General features: G+C 35.8%; 1 protein-coding gene across 5 annotated transcripts in view; it reads left to right on the forward strand.

Annotated features, from left to right (window-relative positions):
* The first annotated feature begins 375 nt into the window (after nucleotides 1-375).
* Nucleotides 376-18,343, forward strand: part of LOC124633578 (testis-expressed protein 2) — a 29,192-nt gene continuing 11,224 nt past the window's right edge. Inside the window, exons 1-12 of one of the 5 annotated variants that reach the window (XM_047168867.1) lie at nucleotides 376-688; nucleotides 1,112-1,570; nucleotides 6,601-6,707; nucleotides 6,941-6,967; nucleotides 7,622-7,763; nucleotides 8,187-8,707; nucleotides 8,779-8,866; nucleotides 9,069-9,222; nucleotides 14,015-14,221; nucleotides 14,574-14,644; nucleotides 16,496-16,710; nucleotides 17,743-17,864. In XM_047168867.1, coding sequence (XP_047024823.1) covers nucleotides 670-688; nucleotides 1,112-1,570; nucleotides 6,601-6,707; nucleotides 6,941-6,967; nucleotides 7,622-7,763; nucleotides 8,187-8,707; nucleotides 8,779-8,866; nucleotides 9,069-9,222; nucleotides 14,015-14,221; nucleotides 14,574-14,644; nucleotides 16,496-16,710; nucleotides 17,743-17,864 — 2,132 coding nt within the window. In that variant the 5' untranslated portion in view covers nucleotides 376-669. Of the gene's footprint in view, nucleotides 689-1,111; nucleotides 1,571-1,830; nucleotides 5,864-6,600; nucleotides 6,708-6,940; nucleotides 6,968-7,621; nucleotides 7,764-8,186; nucleotides 8,708-8,778; nucleotides 8,867-9,068; nucleotides 9,223-14,014; nucleotides 14,222-14,573; nucleotides 14,645-16,495; nucleotides 16,711-17,742; nucleotides 17,865-18,343 lie in introns of those variants that run through there. The other 4 variants (XM_047168868.1, XM_047168864.1, XM_047168865.1 and 1 more) reach the window with 4 other exon arrangements.

Genomic DNA, 18,343 nt, shown 5'->3' on the forward strand with positions numbered 1-18,343 from the left:
AATTATATTAAGTACTCATTCATTGGTCAAATGCGTAACTAAACAATTTGTGAAACTACTACGCCGATTATAATTTGTGAAGGATTCGGATCGGGTCGGATGAATTGCTAAACAGATGTAATGCTTTGTCTGTTTTAATTTTCTATCGTTGCCGAGTTACATCTTTGGATGATTAAATTGTTTTAGGTTACAATAAAATATAAACAATATTTTTTTAGTGGTGAATTTGGTGATTTTAAGTGTGGGATAAATTTTTGTTAGTGGTTTTCTGGTGGTTTTAAAAGTTGACTCTGGTGGTAAGCTTCTACAACTGTTGGCAACACTGTTTGTATGGAACAAAAACAGGTTCCAATTTTTGACACTAGGTGGAGCTGTTTTTGTTCCATACAAATCTTAGTATACGCGCTCTCATGCATAGATGCTCTCATGTGAGTCCGTAAAAAAATTCACGAAAACTCGCACTAAGCACTCTGTGACTGTCTGACGGCCGCATTAGTGTCAAGAAAATCATATTTTTGATTCAGCGAGTGGAACAAGTTAAATAAAATTCAATAAGAGAAATAGTGTTTGAAGTTTATTTACTGCACTTGTGATAGTAGGAGTGAATTGCAACTTGTATTAATGATGTGATGGTTCTATTTAAATAATTTTTGTTTATAATTTTGAACGATGGAGATCTCTGGAGTGGGTATGTGTCGAATGTATTTGCCAACAGCTTTAATTCAATAATTTTACCATACGGATCTATTCGCAGAATAGGAAACTTGTTAACTTAAATAAACAGCGTACGTGAGTATGCGTAAGGACCGGTTGTTTATCGGGATTAATGTGCAACTTTCGGTATTGTCTGCTGTTCCTCTGACAACAAAGACGATAACACAAACAATCGCTCACAAATTAATCGCTACTTCACCGCACCTAACGTGTTACAAATTAGTCCTCAGCATTCTGCGTTCTTGCTTTTGTTTTATTTTTAGACTGTAATTTATAGATAAATAATTTAGTTATTTTTATAATAGAAGAATGAGAATAAGTAAATAAAATTAATATAATTTTTTTCTTAGATATAATATCTTTAGTTATTATAGTACAATAGCATCTGTGTTTTCAGGTAAATCACCAAATTCGTCACTAAGCTTCAGGTACAATGCCAACAATGAGGAGTTAGAGGAATTGTACCATGTTTGTGAAGATGACCCTCCAACTCCACAGTGTGACCCTCCTCCTAGCACACCGATTGAGAATGCCAGCCCCAAGAGAGGAGAAAGATCATCATCTATCATAGACAAGTACTTTAAGTCTATGAGGGCAGAGAAACCTGTTGAAAAACCAATTGAAAAATCGGAAGATGGCAAGTCTGCTGAAGGAAAACAGGATGAAGCGAAGCCGGTGCCCAAGGAAGTGTCATCATCCCCTATGAAGGATTACTTGAACCGCCTGGGCAAGCGGAGTACTCCTGATGTGACACCTGACGTGAAGGAAGCACCCAATGAGACTTGGAAGATATTCCATGACTTCAAGTTTAAGATTGCTCAAGCAGTTGAAGATATGAAGACTCGTTCAGTAGAAGGTTAGTTGAAAAAGTTTTTGTTGCTTTATTATCATGAGTGGCCAGAGCTAAGATAGGTTTTCTAGAATAATTCTCAGGCTGGAAAGCTTTATAGAATCTGAAGGAGTTTTACATAAATTCTAATTTTAAATTATATTTGAATCAAGTATGATGCTGACCTTGTTATTATAATAGCATGCACGTTCACTAATAGATTTAGGTATTTTGAAAAACCTTATGTAATAAATTACAAATATTGTGAACAGATGTTACTGTGTGAATAGTTCCATTGTTATTGCTGTATCCGGTTCCGGTGATCGTAACGCAAACACGTACACGAAAGCCCTCCGCAAATATTAAACAAATACTAGTGTAATAAGTGCCAAATAAAAGTGTCACAACGCAAAATCCAACAGACCAGAGAATAGAAAACGAAATAAATGTGTGAATAAAGCGCGAAACAATATCCTTGGACTAAAAAGTGCATTATAAAATTCAACAAGATAACCTAAAAGTGAAAGTCATAATTATTAGTCATTAAGCAGTGCCACCAACATAACCAACAAATCCGTCAGTTAGTAACAACGTCACATTGACACTGACACTGACGTGTGGCGTGTGAGTGTGGCAAGCCACAATAATCCGAACTACTACTTCTACCAGTGTTGTCAGTAAACAAATCGAAAAATGGATAAAAGTATGGAATTATTGTTGTCAAAACTGGATGAGAAATTGAACCAACAAACCAAAATCATAACAGTGTCAGTGACGCAGAATGTTATGGAAGCACTAGATGAGAGATTAAAAATTATAACGGAGGAAAATACAATGCTTAAAGAAAAAATAACAATATTAGAGCAGAAACTTAAGGGGATGGAAAGGGAAAAAAGAAAATACAACTTAGTATTTTTTGGCATTACAGAAATCGAAAAATCAGAAGCGGAACTTGTAGACCATGTCAAAGATATAATTCAAGAATCAGGCACCCATCTAAATAGCCAGGAAATTAGCAATATTTATAGAATTGGTAAGGATAAAAATGTCAAGAACCGCCCTATCGTACTTTCCATCACATCTCTATGGAAAAAACACTTGATTTTGAAAAACAAGTCAAAGCTGCCACCAGGTGTATATGTAAAAGAAGACTACTCAAAGGAAATATTGGAAAAGCGGAAGCAACTACAGGTACAAGTGGAAGAGGAAAGAAAGAAAGGAAATATAGCCTTTTTAAGACATGACAAAATAATAATAAAAGGATCAATGGCAGTAAACAGAGACAAAAGGAAAAGAGAAGAACACGACTCACCTAATTCAACATCTCAGAAGAAAATAGACTTAAAAAGCAACCTGTCAAGCAAACCAGCTAGTACACCTGCTAAGGGAAAAGAAATCCTAAAACCCAACATACTTAACTACGTGGAACGAAACCGATCTGCCTCACTGACAGAGATCCCAAAAAACCAATAATGACCACCGGCACCCGGAACCAAGCTAAAATAACAAATACCAAAACTACATATACACAAACTGAAAAATACACCCCAAGCCGGTTGGTCACCGTGGGGAAAGAAGACCACTACCCTCCAGCAAATAAAGTAAATAAAGTATCCAAAGAAAAACCAAATAATATCTATATAGCCACCCTAAACGCACTTTCATTAAGGACAGCAGAAAAACTCTCCGAACTAGAAATAGCTTTGAGTGAAATCAAATGGGATATTCTTGGTATTAGCGAAGTGAGACGAATAGGAAATCATATTGAAGAACATAACGACTACATCCTGTACTACATCGGGGAAACAAAGGGCCAATATGGAGTTGGATTTATGGTGAAAAAACATCTAAAGAAACAAATCTCAGAATTTAGAGGCATATCTGAAAGAATAGCAGTACTAAACATACAATTACAAGGCTACAGAAACCAGTGGACTATAGTCCAAATATATGCGCCAACAGAAGCAGCAGACGAAACAGTAAAAGATGAATTCTACTACCAACTTTCAACTACACTAGAGACTGCCCATAAGAATATTATTGTCATGGGAGACTTCAATGGTAAAATAGGCAAACGGCAACATGGTGAAGACTCAGTAGTGGGAAACTACGGCATAGGTAAAAGAAGCAAGAACGGGAAAAGACTCGTGAATATGGCCCTGGAAAATAATTTAACCATACTAAATAGCGTTTACAAGAAAAGACATGCCAGGAAGTGGACCTGGATGTCGCCCGATGGGACCTACCGTAACGAAATAGACTTCATAACCAGTAATCGACCCGATTCCTTTAAAGACACTAGCGTAATAAATAACTTTAACTTCAATAGTAACCATCGCATGGTCAGAGCTATATTATCTGACAAACAACAAAAGAAACAAAGGAAACACTTCCATCATAGGAAAAATGAGTGGACAGCCGATATAACGCCTCAAAACATCACGACACCCAAAGGAAAAGATAAAACACAAGAAATTTACAACAGAGAAATAAACAATATGTACTACAGAAAAACAACCAAGACAAAGATAAACGAATGTACACTAAGCTCTAAAACCAAGGATCTCATTCAAAAAAGAAAAGAACTACTTATAAACAGGAAAAGTAAAGCAACATTAACGGAAATTACTGAACTGAGCAAAGAAATAGGTCGCAATTTAAAACAAGACAAGTTGAATAAAAGAATCAAATGCATCCAAAATCACATAACCAAAACTGGGGGTATTAATAAAGCACTCAAAGAATTAAGAGAAGTGACGTCATGGGTCCCAAAACTAAAAAACAAAAACAACAAGGAAGAAACAAGAAGACAGCCAATTTTAAAGATAGCGACAGACTATTACCGAGAACTATACTCCACCAGAAACACCTTAAAATTCAACGTAAACCTCGTTGATGAAACGGAAGACATCCCTCCGATTCTCGAAAGAGAAGTCCAACATGCGATTGAAACTCAGAAAAATGATAAAGCACCCGGACCTGATCATATAACTAATGAGATGATGAAAGCAACATTGTCAGAAACAACACCAAAACTAACCAACTTGTTTAATCTTATCCTAAATACGGAATATATACCTTCGCAATGGACATTAAGCTCTATAATACTCATCTACAAGAAAGGAGACAGATTGGACATGGGAAATTATCGGCCAATAAGTCTCATGTCAAACTTATACAAGGTGTTCTCGAAAATAATACTAAAACGCATCACTACGAAACTAGATGAACAACAGCCAAGAGAACAAGCTGGATTTCGATCGGGGTTTGCAACTATAGACCATATACATGTTGTAAATCAGCTTATTGAAAAATGTCAGGAATATAATTATCCGGTATACATGGCGTTTGTGGACTATATGAAAGCATTCGACTGCCTAGAACATCATTTCATTTGGGAAGCCCTGAAAAACCAAGGAATAGAAAGCAAATATATAAGGTTAATAAAAAATGTATATGCAAACAGCAAAGCACGAATAAAATTGGAAACAGAAGGAGAAATATTCTCCATACACAGAGGAGTGAGGCAGGGAGATCCACTCTCTCCAAAACTTTTCTCCGCCGTGTTGGAAGAAGTCATCAGGAAGATGGAATGGGATAACTTAGGGATTAACATAAATGGAACACGTTTGAATCATTTGAGATTCGCGGACGATATTATACTTATATCAGATAATGCAGAGTGCCTTAACAACATGCTCCAAGATTTGGCAAATGAGAGCAAAAAGGTGGGCCTAATAATGAACAAAACAAAAACTAAAATAATAACAAATAGATCACAAAGAAGTATCTTTATAGATCAGGAAGAAATAGAATATGTAAATTCCTATATATATCTCGGCCAACTTATTGCTTTCAACAACCATATGGATGCAGAAATAGAAAGGCGGGTAGCCAATGCCTGGAAACGGTTCTGGTCTCTCAAGGAAGTGCTAAAAAGTAAACAATATACTACTGCAATGAAAAGGAAAGTATACAACACATGCATATTACCCATCCTCACTTATGGTTGCCAGACCTGGGCCAACACACAGAAACAAAACCAAAAACTGACCACGTGCCAGAGAGCTATGGAGAGGAGTATGCTGGGCTACACCATAAAGGACAGAAAGAGAGCTATAGATCTAAGACAAATCACGAGACTAGAAGATGTTGTAGTCAAAACTAAAAAACTTAAGTGGAGATGGGCAGGCCACATGATGAGAGAGAGTAGGAATAAATGGACAAAAGATATTACCGAATGGAATCCTAGATTTCAAACAAAAAGGAAACGAGGAAGGCAAAGAAAACGTTGGTCTGATGACATAAGAAAGAATGCAGGTACACTATGGCATAGATTAACTTACACAAGAGTAAAATGGAAAGAGCTGGAGGAGGCCTATGTGTCACAAGGACACGCTGACACCAAACCAGAAAGGAGAAATTAAGAATAGTAATAGGATTAGGAAATAAATACTTACAATGTAAATACATCTAGTTGCATGCTAAAACTTAATAGTGAATTGTACACATTTATTGTACACATTTATGTTGGCAATAAAGGCTTAATGAATGATTTATTGCTGTATAACAGTTACTCAATGTCAGCTGGCTTGAAAATGTTAGCTGCTCTTATGTTTACAATTCTTTAGGTGATAAATTCAACAAAAAGTATTGTAATAAAATGTCAATAACAGATTAGACATTTATCAGTTTATCTGTCTATAATTAATCTGTTCTTTGAAACAATAATAAATAAAAAAAACATTTGTAGGTATAAACATTCAAAATAAAAACAACCTTCTTTTGGGGAATTCAGTTTATCAAAATCTTAACGAAAGAGGTTCAAACTTCAATCTTTATTAGGGAAATAACCTAAAACTTTAATTTTGCCTGTTGTTGAACTCATTTCCATAATGTTATGCAAGAGATAATGTAGGGTTGCCTGACAACATTTTGATCATTATCATGTACAAAAAAATGCAAAAGTATTATATATTTAATTTTAAGTCAGTGTTGTTTGATGTTATTTTGCTGACTTTACATAATTCACTAAGCACATTAATTTCCTACACCAGAAACTAAGGAAAAAGTAATGCCAAGAGAAAACTCAACATCAGATTCAGAAGAAAATTCAGCAATCAAGGACTCTGATCAGCAGAGTGTTGGAGATACAGACAACCAGGTGAGTTCTGATGGCCGGTCTTCACACACCATTTACACATTGGTCGGCCACTACTGCCAAGATTATATGACATAGATTCTTAACTGGAATACAAAGGACCTTACAATGATATAGTTGTTAAAATCTGGGTAATATTCTACCAGTTGGCCGACCAGTGTGTACCATATCCACATTCACATTGATTACACTGTGACAAGTAAATATCTAAAGTATTGTATTGATGACACTGATAGCCCACCACAATTGACGCTGAAGATCATGTAAGTGATAAAAGTGAACAAGTTACCTGCATTCAAGCATTGTCAGTGTCTATGTATTGTATAGGTATCTAATACTAATACATATTTCCCTAAGTGTGCACTGCATCTGTCGCATTTTATTTGTATGAATGCTATTGCTAGATATATGCTAAATATAACTTGTTGTCCGTAATTGGCCGATGATTGGCTGCAAAGCTTAGTTATGGCATTAAATCCTAAAGTATTTAAATGTATGATATTTTTGTGATGCTATGATCAAGTGAATGTTTTTAAACAAAATGTTAGGACATATTGACTACATATTTGTATTGCATCAATGAATGGCACTGTTATTTTAATGTACGAAGTCCGCTTCGCTTTGACCCTTTATTGCTCGGAATTTATCCGTTAACAGAGCTCTTAATTTTGTAATACTGATACTCTACATATACTCCTACGCACTGTTTTAAACTTCAAAACTTAATAATTTCTGACATGTAAATGTATGTGTCAAATTTTGCATTACACGACGACTACGATTGTAAATTACCTGCATTAGGTACCTACTTCACTCAAGGACCAACTTCATAACAATAAAGCCAAAATGGCGTCGTCGTGAAATGCAACAAATATTTACCTAAATCCCAAGTTCTAAATTCAAATTCTGTCTGTTAGGTATCTTCCCTAGACAGCAGTATACAGAACTTATCGGAAATGACGCAACCACTGACGGCTAAGCCCAATGAACGGGACCCAAGTCTTCCTGTAGATAACAAGAACTACTCGGATTCTAGCGATGATACACATAAGAATTTAGGTGAGTCGAAATTGGGCTACTTACTAAGTACTCAGGTCATTATCCTGCCAGAGAAATAAAACCTTCAACGAGGTTAATCTTCTTGGCATTAACTAAATGACAAAAACCATTACCAGACTAAATTGTAACTAAATTGAAATTATTTAAGAAAATAAACTGATACTTTTTGCAGTGAAATAATTTATTGTTTGAATAGAAATAACTCTGAGGTTTTAGCCTCTTTATTATTAAAATAAAGGACATCTTAATAAAGAGGTTAACACACTTGGAAATGTATTTAATTGAGCCCAATCTCAATTATTCTTATCAACAAGATCGATGTATAATTCTCGCGATAACTTTGGAGGTTCCATAATTCACTGTAGATAACTTGCAACGGTAGTTGATATTTGAATATATATGAAGGAGGTTTCTTTATTTCAGTACTAGGCAATGAATCGGCTGAAGTAAGAAGAGATTACCTAAATGATAGTATGATGGAGGTAGAATCGGGAGTTGAGGCTTTAGAAGATACCATTGACGGTTATGGGGAAATCCACAATGTCGATCCTCTAGTATCCAGTGGAAAGCCTATGGACACAGACCCATTACCTCCACCCCTAAGCTCTGCAAATTTCGGATCACCCCCAAGCAAGAACAATATACAAAGCCCGCAATTGTCGACAAAACCTAGCTACTTCTTCAACTTCTCAATGTACTTCCTAACATTCCTCATTTTCATAAGCTACGTACTGTGTCCAAATTCGAATGTCTGGAATGGTTTTGTCCTCGGTCTGTGGTTCTTTTGTTTTACGAGCAATTTGAAGAGCTGGCTGTTGGACACTTACTTTAGCGAGTTGGATCCAAAAAGTTCCAACCTTCTTCAATTGAAGCGAAGCAGTGCTATGCCAGCCACTTACACTATACCTTCAGTGAAAGAACATAGGCCTATAAAAAAATATGAGGTAATTAAAACTGCGCATATTTACTGTAGTTTTTTTTAATGAACAATTTAATAAAGTCTATTTTTTAACAGGGCTGGATAAACCACTACAGGTTTCCGGATTACGATCCAAGCTCATATCACATCAACAAGACAACGACGGCATTTATGAAGCTCGAAGGTGAGTCACACCACACTATCGTGCATTCACCATTTTGATATGTTTTTTAATCAGTCATAAATATTTTTGGTAAACATCCAGAAGGATGTATTCATAAACGTTGTTGGTTAATGTTCTCGATCCCATAAAGTAATAAAAGTTTTTATCTCATACTTATCTTATCAGTGTTATGTCAGTATCTCATAATATTATGTTTTTGTAGGTTGCAACCTCAGGATATCGTATACTTCGACTAAAATACCAAAGAGGGAGCTGTGGGATGAGAAACTGGACAAGGTAGCGTTCTACCAACATAGGCTGTACAATTTGACTGGTGCCAGAGTTATACTGCTGCCAAAAGGACTGGTTAAACGGAGGTAAGTCCACTTCACTAGGGAATTAATCCCTTGTGTCCCCTTGTAACACTTTGCGCGGATCAACGCGAGACCCAATTGTTTTTTTATTGTTCTCTAATTAGCGGAATTCAAGCAGTTAAGAGGCTACTCCGCTTGTTGTAGAATGATATAAGCATCTTCTTCTTTTAGTGAAAACATATCGTCAAGTTCAAGTTTCTAATCGTTATACGTTATAGCCAGCTTAGGCGTTGTTATGTCAGTCATTATGCTTCTCCTTTTATTTAATAGAAATATGCTCCGGAAACGTTCTTACGTAAGTCCGACTCGCACTTACACAGTTTTTTGAAAATAACCTTTGGTTCCTATTTTTTTTACCTGCGTTTTTTGCTTGATATATTTTATTGACAAGTTTATACTACGTTGCAGCTTTTTTATCACGAGGAAAAGCATAACCACTCCTCCGTAGTTATTTATAGAAGTTTCCATATCAGCAAGTGTTATTGTATAATTAATTCGACTTCCAGTCGATTTGTCCTTTATCGAAGCTATATTTGACTTCATTACAATAAATGTCAAAACCATTAATAATAGCACAGGAAATATGCTATATAATCTGTAAATTCGTTCGGCTTCAGTGAACAAACAGTTTAATAATAATGAAAAGGCTTTACAAGGGAACTTGACTAAAGATAAAAAACTTACAGTTAATTTTAAATTATTTAAATAACTGATATATTTTATCCCAACATTATTATTATGCTACATCCCATGAAATTGCTTTCCTATCAATGTTCAATAATTAGAATATGGCCGCAGAGGACATTCAACTCTTTTTCGCGTCTTCTTAATTAAAACATTCATAAAGATTCTGTAAATAGAAATCGAAACATCTCATTGGATGAACAGCCAATCATGTGTAAAGTTTTCAACAGCAGAGCCAAAACAAAAGAAAAACACTTCTTATTTTGAAACAACCAGTCGCTAAGAAGTGAAATTCGATAGGCTTAATTCAACAAAGACAAGTCACGTGTTAGATCGACCTATAAGAAAAACGTGTTCTTTAGTACTACGTATAAGCGTAGTGACGTAGTTATAAAACTAATATGCGTCTATAAAGGTCACTAACAAAGAACTGATAAGCGATTGGTGGAGAGGCCTTCGCTATGCGCTCGAGTGCAATTCACGAGCAATTGGGTTAATGAACTAGGGCGCAGCGCGTTTTATATTTAGAACAATTCAATTTCTAAGCGAATATTGTAATTTTAGTGCGCTGTAATAATAGCTTTGTTTACTTTTAGAAGCGTAGCTAGTGTTGTGACATCAGCAATGTTGTCTACTGATATCTTTGTGAGCAAGAATATTATGAAGTTTTTAAACTAGCAGATTTGTGATCATGATTACCGCCTAACATTACGTATATTTATTAATAAACATTGTTGATGCTTAGGATGTCTATATGGCGTAAATAAGATAGGTAGATATACAAAACTAGTCTAAATGTTCATAAAATAGTATATTCAGGATATTCTGTAATATACCCAAAGACTACTTAAATGACTCCTACAAGATATTTTATCTTGCAAGAATTAATGATTGGAAACCGGATTTTTATCAGTCAAATATCACCACATTCGGTACAAGTGTACCAAACCATTTACGATTTAAAAATAACTAAAGGCGACCGATTTTAACATTCTAAAACTAGTATTTTATGGATAGATTGAAACGTTTAATTTGTGCAAGTTAAGTTATAACATTATTTCAAAATAAATGTGACTTTAACAACTTTGAAATAGATATATACAATCGTACATGACCTAATTATTTCTTTGAAATAACACACATTAAAGGGGGGCGAAAACACGTCAAAGAAATGCGTATTAATCTCCTCTTCTATAAGAATTATACATTTTCGTACAAATGTAGGCACCTAATGTTTTCGCAACATCACATCACAATTGGCATAATTAAACCGGATAATTATAACAGCGTTCCGAATTCTGCTTCCATTGTTTTATTAAAATGCTAATCACTTTACATTATAATCTGTATGTGTTAAATATTACACAATACTACAATCTTCTTTCACGTAAGACTGTTCTCTCTACAGAATAAAATGCAAACTATATAATACTTGAAAATATGAAAAATTGCCTTTTTGTGTAAACGTCACCTACAGGCAAGTTTGTTTTAATTCAGCAACATATTTTAGGCATATGTAACAAAACTTCCGGAATTCCAGTCCTCTGATAAAATTAATTAAGTTACATATTTGGTTCACAATCATATGCTATTGTGTAACAGAGTAATATATAAGATAAAACTCCACAAACGATTCTCAAGCTATTTATTTTTTTTAATAAGGTACTTGTCGAAAGTATCTGGAATTATTATTTGTTTTGCTGATGTACGAAAATAGAACTAAATAGCTCACGGCGTAGTTTAAATAGAAATAAGACAGCAAGTTAAAATTAATATAATGTGTCGCTATTTTTAGACACGAATGGAGTATTCGTAGTGATATTCAGTCAAGAATAAAAAAACAATTGCCAATCACCTTTTGGAACATTTATGTTCAAGTTCACCTTTGTTTTTAAAAATCGTTATGGCATAGCAACATGAAGGCGTTACATTTATGTATTCTAAATTGTATTGTATTAAATACTATGTTTTAGTGTTAGAGATGTCTATAAAATACAATGTTAATGTTTACTTATGATGATTTCCCTAGATGTTTTCCCGCGGTTTCACTCGCGTCCCGTGGAAACTCGTTCTCCGATGTAATGTAGCCGGTTTCTTGGTAGTTTCGGCGCCTTTGGGGTACTAAACAAACAAACAAATGTTGCCTCTTTATTCTATTTGTCTAGCTAGATTAATCAATCCTTTTGCGATAAATCAGGAGAATTATAGCTGTAGTGAGTCAACGTCGGTAACACAATTCTAAGTTGGATTGTAATTGCCATAAAATAAAATCGTTAATTTAAACGTTAAATAACAAAAAACGGACACTGTTAAATCATCCTCTCAAAACTGCGTCATTATACCGAATTAGTAGCTACATATTTTAACAATAAGAACGACTACCTAGTTACTAGACTAGGAGTTTATCTACAAAGTGGAGTTAGACATCGTGACCTCAGTACCTGACAAAAAAAACGAATTAAATAAGAACTCCGTAACAGGAAAAACTTCTTAGGTACGCCAGAAAGCTTAAGCTCAATTGATAACGCACACCTGGACCCATAATGTATAATTATTATAAAACTTTCCTGTGCGTTGAAATATTTATGGCATCATGTTTACATAACCTGATTGATACATATTAAAACCACCTGATATGCACAGGTTTGTTGTTTGTTATCAAACATTGATCTCTATCATTATTTAAACTGGTTTTGGACACAAGAACTGGAATTTACTTTAAGAATTTCCTCCGGTTTCACTCGATAGAAACAAGAAAGTAAATTAATTCCTTATCTAGGTCATTCTTAAGCTCTTAAGCAATGTTTACATGGACTCACGGTATTTAACCTCGAGTCTAATATTACAATTTGAAAGGTGCGTAGTTGCGCATAGAGACATTTGAGCATTGTCGTCACTCAACTATGTCTTTGCTGTTACTCAAGCCTATAAGCTGTTGACCTATCAAGATACTGTTACTGTAATATACTCACATTTAGTCCTACTCGATTTATTTACCCATTCAATCATCATATGCCATGTCTTTTCCCAACTATGTTGAAGTCGGCTTCCAGTCTAACCGGATGCATCTAAGTACCAATGCTTTACATGGGCCGACTGTCTATCCCAGTTACCCGGGACTGTCTGTCATACTTATCAGACTTTCTGGCTTCTGACTACCCGTATCAACAAAGATGTTGAAATGACAACAGGGACTTACCAATTTATTGTGCCTTCCGAAACACGGAAGAACTCGTCATGACAAGATGGCCACCCATCCAAGTACCGACCACGCCAAGGGTTGCTTAACCTTATGATCGGAGGTCCGCGCGGCTTTGACTTATCTACGTGCTCTTCTATTTACCCAAGCAAAAAATATTTAAAAAGTGAATCTTAATTTCATTGACTTCTAGTCGGCCTCGACGATAATCATGGCCTTCTCGATATACTTACAAAACTCATTGTTATTTATTAAATGCAATATGCATTCCATTTGACGGATTATCATGTTATATTATTATTCATTTTTATGACCGATCCCTACGACACATTAGGGCCGAGCCTCCGACGGCATGGCATTTTTAGGCGACGAGTAAAAATATGACGGAATAGTATGGCAATAAAGTTGTAATTTCAGTGAACGATTTTCAAACAGTAGCAGGTTTTTGTTTTTTAATATAAAACTTTAAACTGAAATGTCAACTTTATTGCAATACTATTAAGTTATATTTTTACTCGGCACTTAAAACTGTCGTCGGCGCCAGTCCTTACGTACTTACACTAATACGAATTGTGAGTCAACGCGCCGTGCGTTAATTCGTAAACACAATCATGAAATTAATTAAGCGAACTCAACTGTCGCTGCTGTTAATAGTGGAGCGAAATTGCGTGTTGCGTGATGAGTTTTTTGACTTGCCGAGTGATTATGATCATTCGGCCAACTTACGGCATGCGTACTGCTTACCATGATAAATGTTGACATACCCAATAAACCAATAGTTTATTCTCATGATTATCATGAGCAATTAAACATAACTGCCAACACAGGATCCTAAAGGTGAAAATTTCCACTCGAAACCTTTTGTATTCCACCACAGCTTTACTAACAAAAAATATTATTATTGTTTTTTAGACAATGGAGCAAAAAATACCCAATATGCATAATACTAAACGAGAAAGAAAAGATTCAAGTATTGGAGAAGGAAACTTCTGTGTCCGACAAGAAGGCAGCAGAGGTACCTTCTGAAAAGAAGAAGGAACAACATCAACACGAGGAGACTGAGACGAATACGAGTCCAGAGAAGAGAAGAAAGTTTGTGTGGAGGAGACGAGAAAAGAGGTAACTAAGATCAAAACAGTTGAAAATAGATTTTAGTACCTATACCTACCACTAAGCGGGTGAACCATACTTGCGTTTGTAAAATACACATTGTCTCTGTAAGTAGGTACATATGACTCGGCCACTAGGGATCGTTTCCGAACTTACACATACAAAGACAATGTGTATGTACTTTTACACACACAGTATCGCTCACCAGCTTTTGTGAGATGCAATATCTATACTCGAAATTAAAATCAAACAGTCATAGTTTGTGGAAATAGTAAGATCTCTTGTCTCATGACGGAAGAATTTTTTCAGCATTTTTTTCTATCGTCTTTTATTGAAATGTCTACGGTACCGTTTTTTTCAGCAGTTCACATTCCGACGGCGAGACAGGGAAGGAAGGCCTAAGACATAGACTTGTTAGAAAAATGCACAGGGGTAAGATATTACTAAACTATTGCATGATGTGATTGCATCGTTGTTGTGAAATCGATGTAATACCTAAATAGTGACTCATTGTAATGTAGTCATTAGTTTCTGTTTGTGTATTGTAGTAACAGTAATACATTTATTCGAGATTAATATTGTATCAATTAGGACAATGAAATGTTTTGACCAGTTCTTTCATCTCTTTAAATTGCATCGAATTAGATGATACTATTGCTATTAGGGCATGCAATTTCGGTAAAATAAAAATTACCGGTAAAAATTCGGTAATTAAAATATTTTTACCGGTAAACCGGTAAAACGGTAATTTTTGTATTTTTTTTAAAATGTGATATTATATCAATAAGATTGGGTAGTAAAGCAGCAAAAAATAATTAAAAATACAAGGTGTAAGGTGGTAAACATTTTTTGTGACGTGGGCCGTAATAAACAGACATGTCAGTACCATCCGTACGCGATGTCGTCGACAAAATGCAAGAGAAACGGCTGCGATGGTTCGGCCATGTGAAAAGGAAACCACCTGAATACATCGCCAATGTTGTGTACTCAATCTCAATATACCCGGTCAAAGGCGCAGAGGCAGGCCGAAACGGTAGTGGTCGAGTGTCGTAATGAATGACTTGAAAATCTACGAACTCGAAGAGGAAGATGTCCTGGATAGATTGAAGTGGAAGAAGAAGATACGGAAAGCGGACTCCGTCTCAAGACTGGATAAACGCTAAGAATTACCGTGAAGTAAAAGCCCTCTTTTATGGTAAATCGTAGGCATTTTATGGACCAGGGTCGCGGTAACTCTTTCGAACAAACCCGCAGCCCCGGCAGGCCTTGGCCCTGCGCGTGGAACAACTCGGGCCGCCGTCACGGGTCTGTTGTCTATGCAGACGGAGGAACGACGAGCCACCCGAACTCGCCGTCCACAGACCGACGCCTGCAGTGGCCGGGAGTCGTCTCTCGACACTCGGCGCCCGTGGTGTCTTCCTGGTCCACTACAGCGGCTGGGATGAGAGGTGCGAACTCGCAGGCGCTCCACCGTCTCCTTCTCGAGCATGACTGCTTCGCAGAAGGAGGCGACGGCTTCCCATTCCCTCTCGCTCCGGACCATGGCTTGAACCAGGGCCGGACGCGAGAGGTCGCCGCTGCCTATTGGCTCGACGACGACACGGCGGTACCCTTCCCAGGCAGTGCACACCTAGACTGTGTGCTCCACCGTGTCCTCAGTGCTATCCGCATGGTAGTGAAGTAAAAGCACTTGCTCAATAAGGTCATAGAGTAAGTAAAATAAGCATAATCTATATTTTAGCTTATATGAGCTGACAGCTATGAGAAAAATCAGAATAACCGAATGAATAAAATTTGTTTAGATATTATAAATTAAGATGAGAATGAAGATTTGTATCTAACCTATAGTTAAGGAGCCACATAAGTTTACTTTCCTAAAAAACAGCAACTTTAACACTCTTACAATAATGTACCTAATGTATTCAAAATTACATTATGTTCAGGCTACATAATGAAGATTTGACGTTAAATGAACAATTGCTATATATTATCACAAAAACGTAAAAACCGGTAATTTACCGGTTACACATTATTTTTACCGGTAAATTAAAGATCGCGAAAATGGGCGGTTTTACCGGTAAAACCGAAACCGGTAAACCGGTATTGCATGCCCTAATTGCTATATCATTTATTTACATCTAAATACGGTAATGGTTTGGCTTTACCAAAACTTCGATAGTATTAATCATAATTTGCAACTTGCTGAAAAAATTCATTAACACAACGCATGTATCTACTTACTTATAAAACTTTTTCTGTAATCACCATTGTATCTCCCTTCAGACAAGAAAACAGACAGCGTTTCCACGGCAACGGAACCAGTGGAGACTCAAAGCCAGAGTCACGTGAGAACAGAAAGGGCGCTCATGTCCGAAGATTCCTTCCACGACCATGAGATAGAACTCACCTCCAAGTCAGTCACCAGCACCAAGGATGAAAATGACGAAGAACTTGACGATACAGAACTGTCGAAGATTAAAGACTTTTTGGAGGAGACGGTAAGTTGTACTGGCCAGTATTTAATTCGTTGTTTAATTTGAGGCTGTAAAAATGAACAATAGTTTGGAACCTATACAAACTTTTTGTTTTACCGGGTAAATATTTGAAAATAGAACATGTGATTTTCAACCTTATTACTTAGACTTAAGTATTGATAAGAAAATGTTAAAAATATTTATTAATATTAGTCCACAGTCGCGTATTACATGTGACGAGATATATTCGCCGAATTAATGGTCTCCTGCCTATTATTACTATTATTTATTGACACAGGTTAACATCGATTGACCTTATAATATTCTACGAAATTAATCTACACTCATTCGATTTTAGGCATAAAAAAATGTTATACGGTTTGTAATGGTAAAACTGTTCTTTGTTATTGTATCTTGTATTCGGAACTTCCTTATACTAAGTAGATATAATGATTCCCATTGATGCGTCACAACGTAACCTTGACTCCTATCTATCGTAACAACGTTGGTATATGATAATAATGAACACCAGCCGGGCTAATCGGGAGATTAATATTATTTCGAACAACGTTATGAATATTTTTATCATAGAAGTCCCTAGCAACCATTATTTAATATTTTTAGAAGTGAACATTCACATAATTGTAATGTTAACGTCATACTTTACGAGTATTTTAGAGTATTTTTATTGTGATGAATAGGTTGCCGGATGCTGTAATTTAGCAAAATTATTGCCCGTTTTAACTTACCTTGAAATGCCGTACCGATTCTAGGTCATGATTCATTTTGGGTGTTGTATAGTAATAAATAAAACAATTGGCCTTTATTTTATTTTAAGATGGGATATAATCGGATGACCCCTTAGGACGCGGAGTTAAGGAGTGTCAGACTTGATTTGCCTGAAACCCATCTTCGTTCCTTATAAAGCTATAGCAGGGTAACAAGTTAACTGTTGCACACTGTTGTTGTACATAAATGCCATAACCATAACCCATCTTCTCAAACTTTAATTGTACCCATCTGATACTTATTTATCTATTTCATTTGTTTTCGTAGGAAATGGAGATAGCAGCGGACGGTACGGGCGAAGGGGAGTGGAGCGTGCACGTAAAGAATTCCAGAGACAAGCATTCTCATCTATACCTTTTCACGCGCACGGGAAGAGATAAACATGAATGGTAAGATGCGCTGATTTTATTTATGAACTTTTTACTTTCTTCACATTTGAACAAAAAAAACAAGTTAAGTTTCTAAACAGAACAACAATAAGACGATTTAATTGAGCTTTGAACGAACATCGACCTAAATTATAATTTCCACCAACATCATTGCGATAGAACGTATAAAATATACCTAAATGTTATGGAAAAAAACGGATATGGTCTTTATTAACACTGTTGGAATCAAAATACATACTCTTAAAAACTTTATCAATATTTAGTAGCAACTTCCTTGTAGATATAAAATTAACTTTTCCTCGAATGATACTTAACCTACTTATAGACATATACACTTGTTGTAGAATGTTTTACATTATTATCACACCTAATATCAATTAGATAATGAATTTACTAGTATTTGACTCATCCTTGTAAATGATTGCATCACTTTCTTTTGTTGTTTACTTTATTATCGATTTATGTTTAAGTATATAACA

This window comes from Helicoverpa zea, chromosome 9, assembly GCF_022581195.2.
Source record: "Helicoverpa zea isolate HzStark_Cry1AcR chromosome 9, ilHelZeax1.1, whole genome shotgun sequence".
Lineage (NCBI taxonomy): Eukaryota > Metazoa > Arthropoda > Insecta > Lepidoptera > Noctuidae > Helicoverpa > Helicoverpa zea.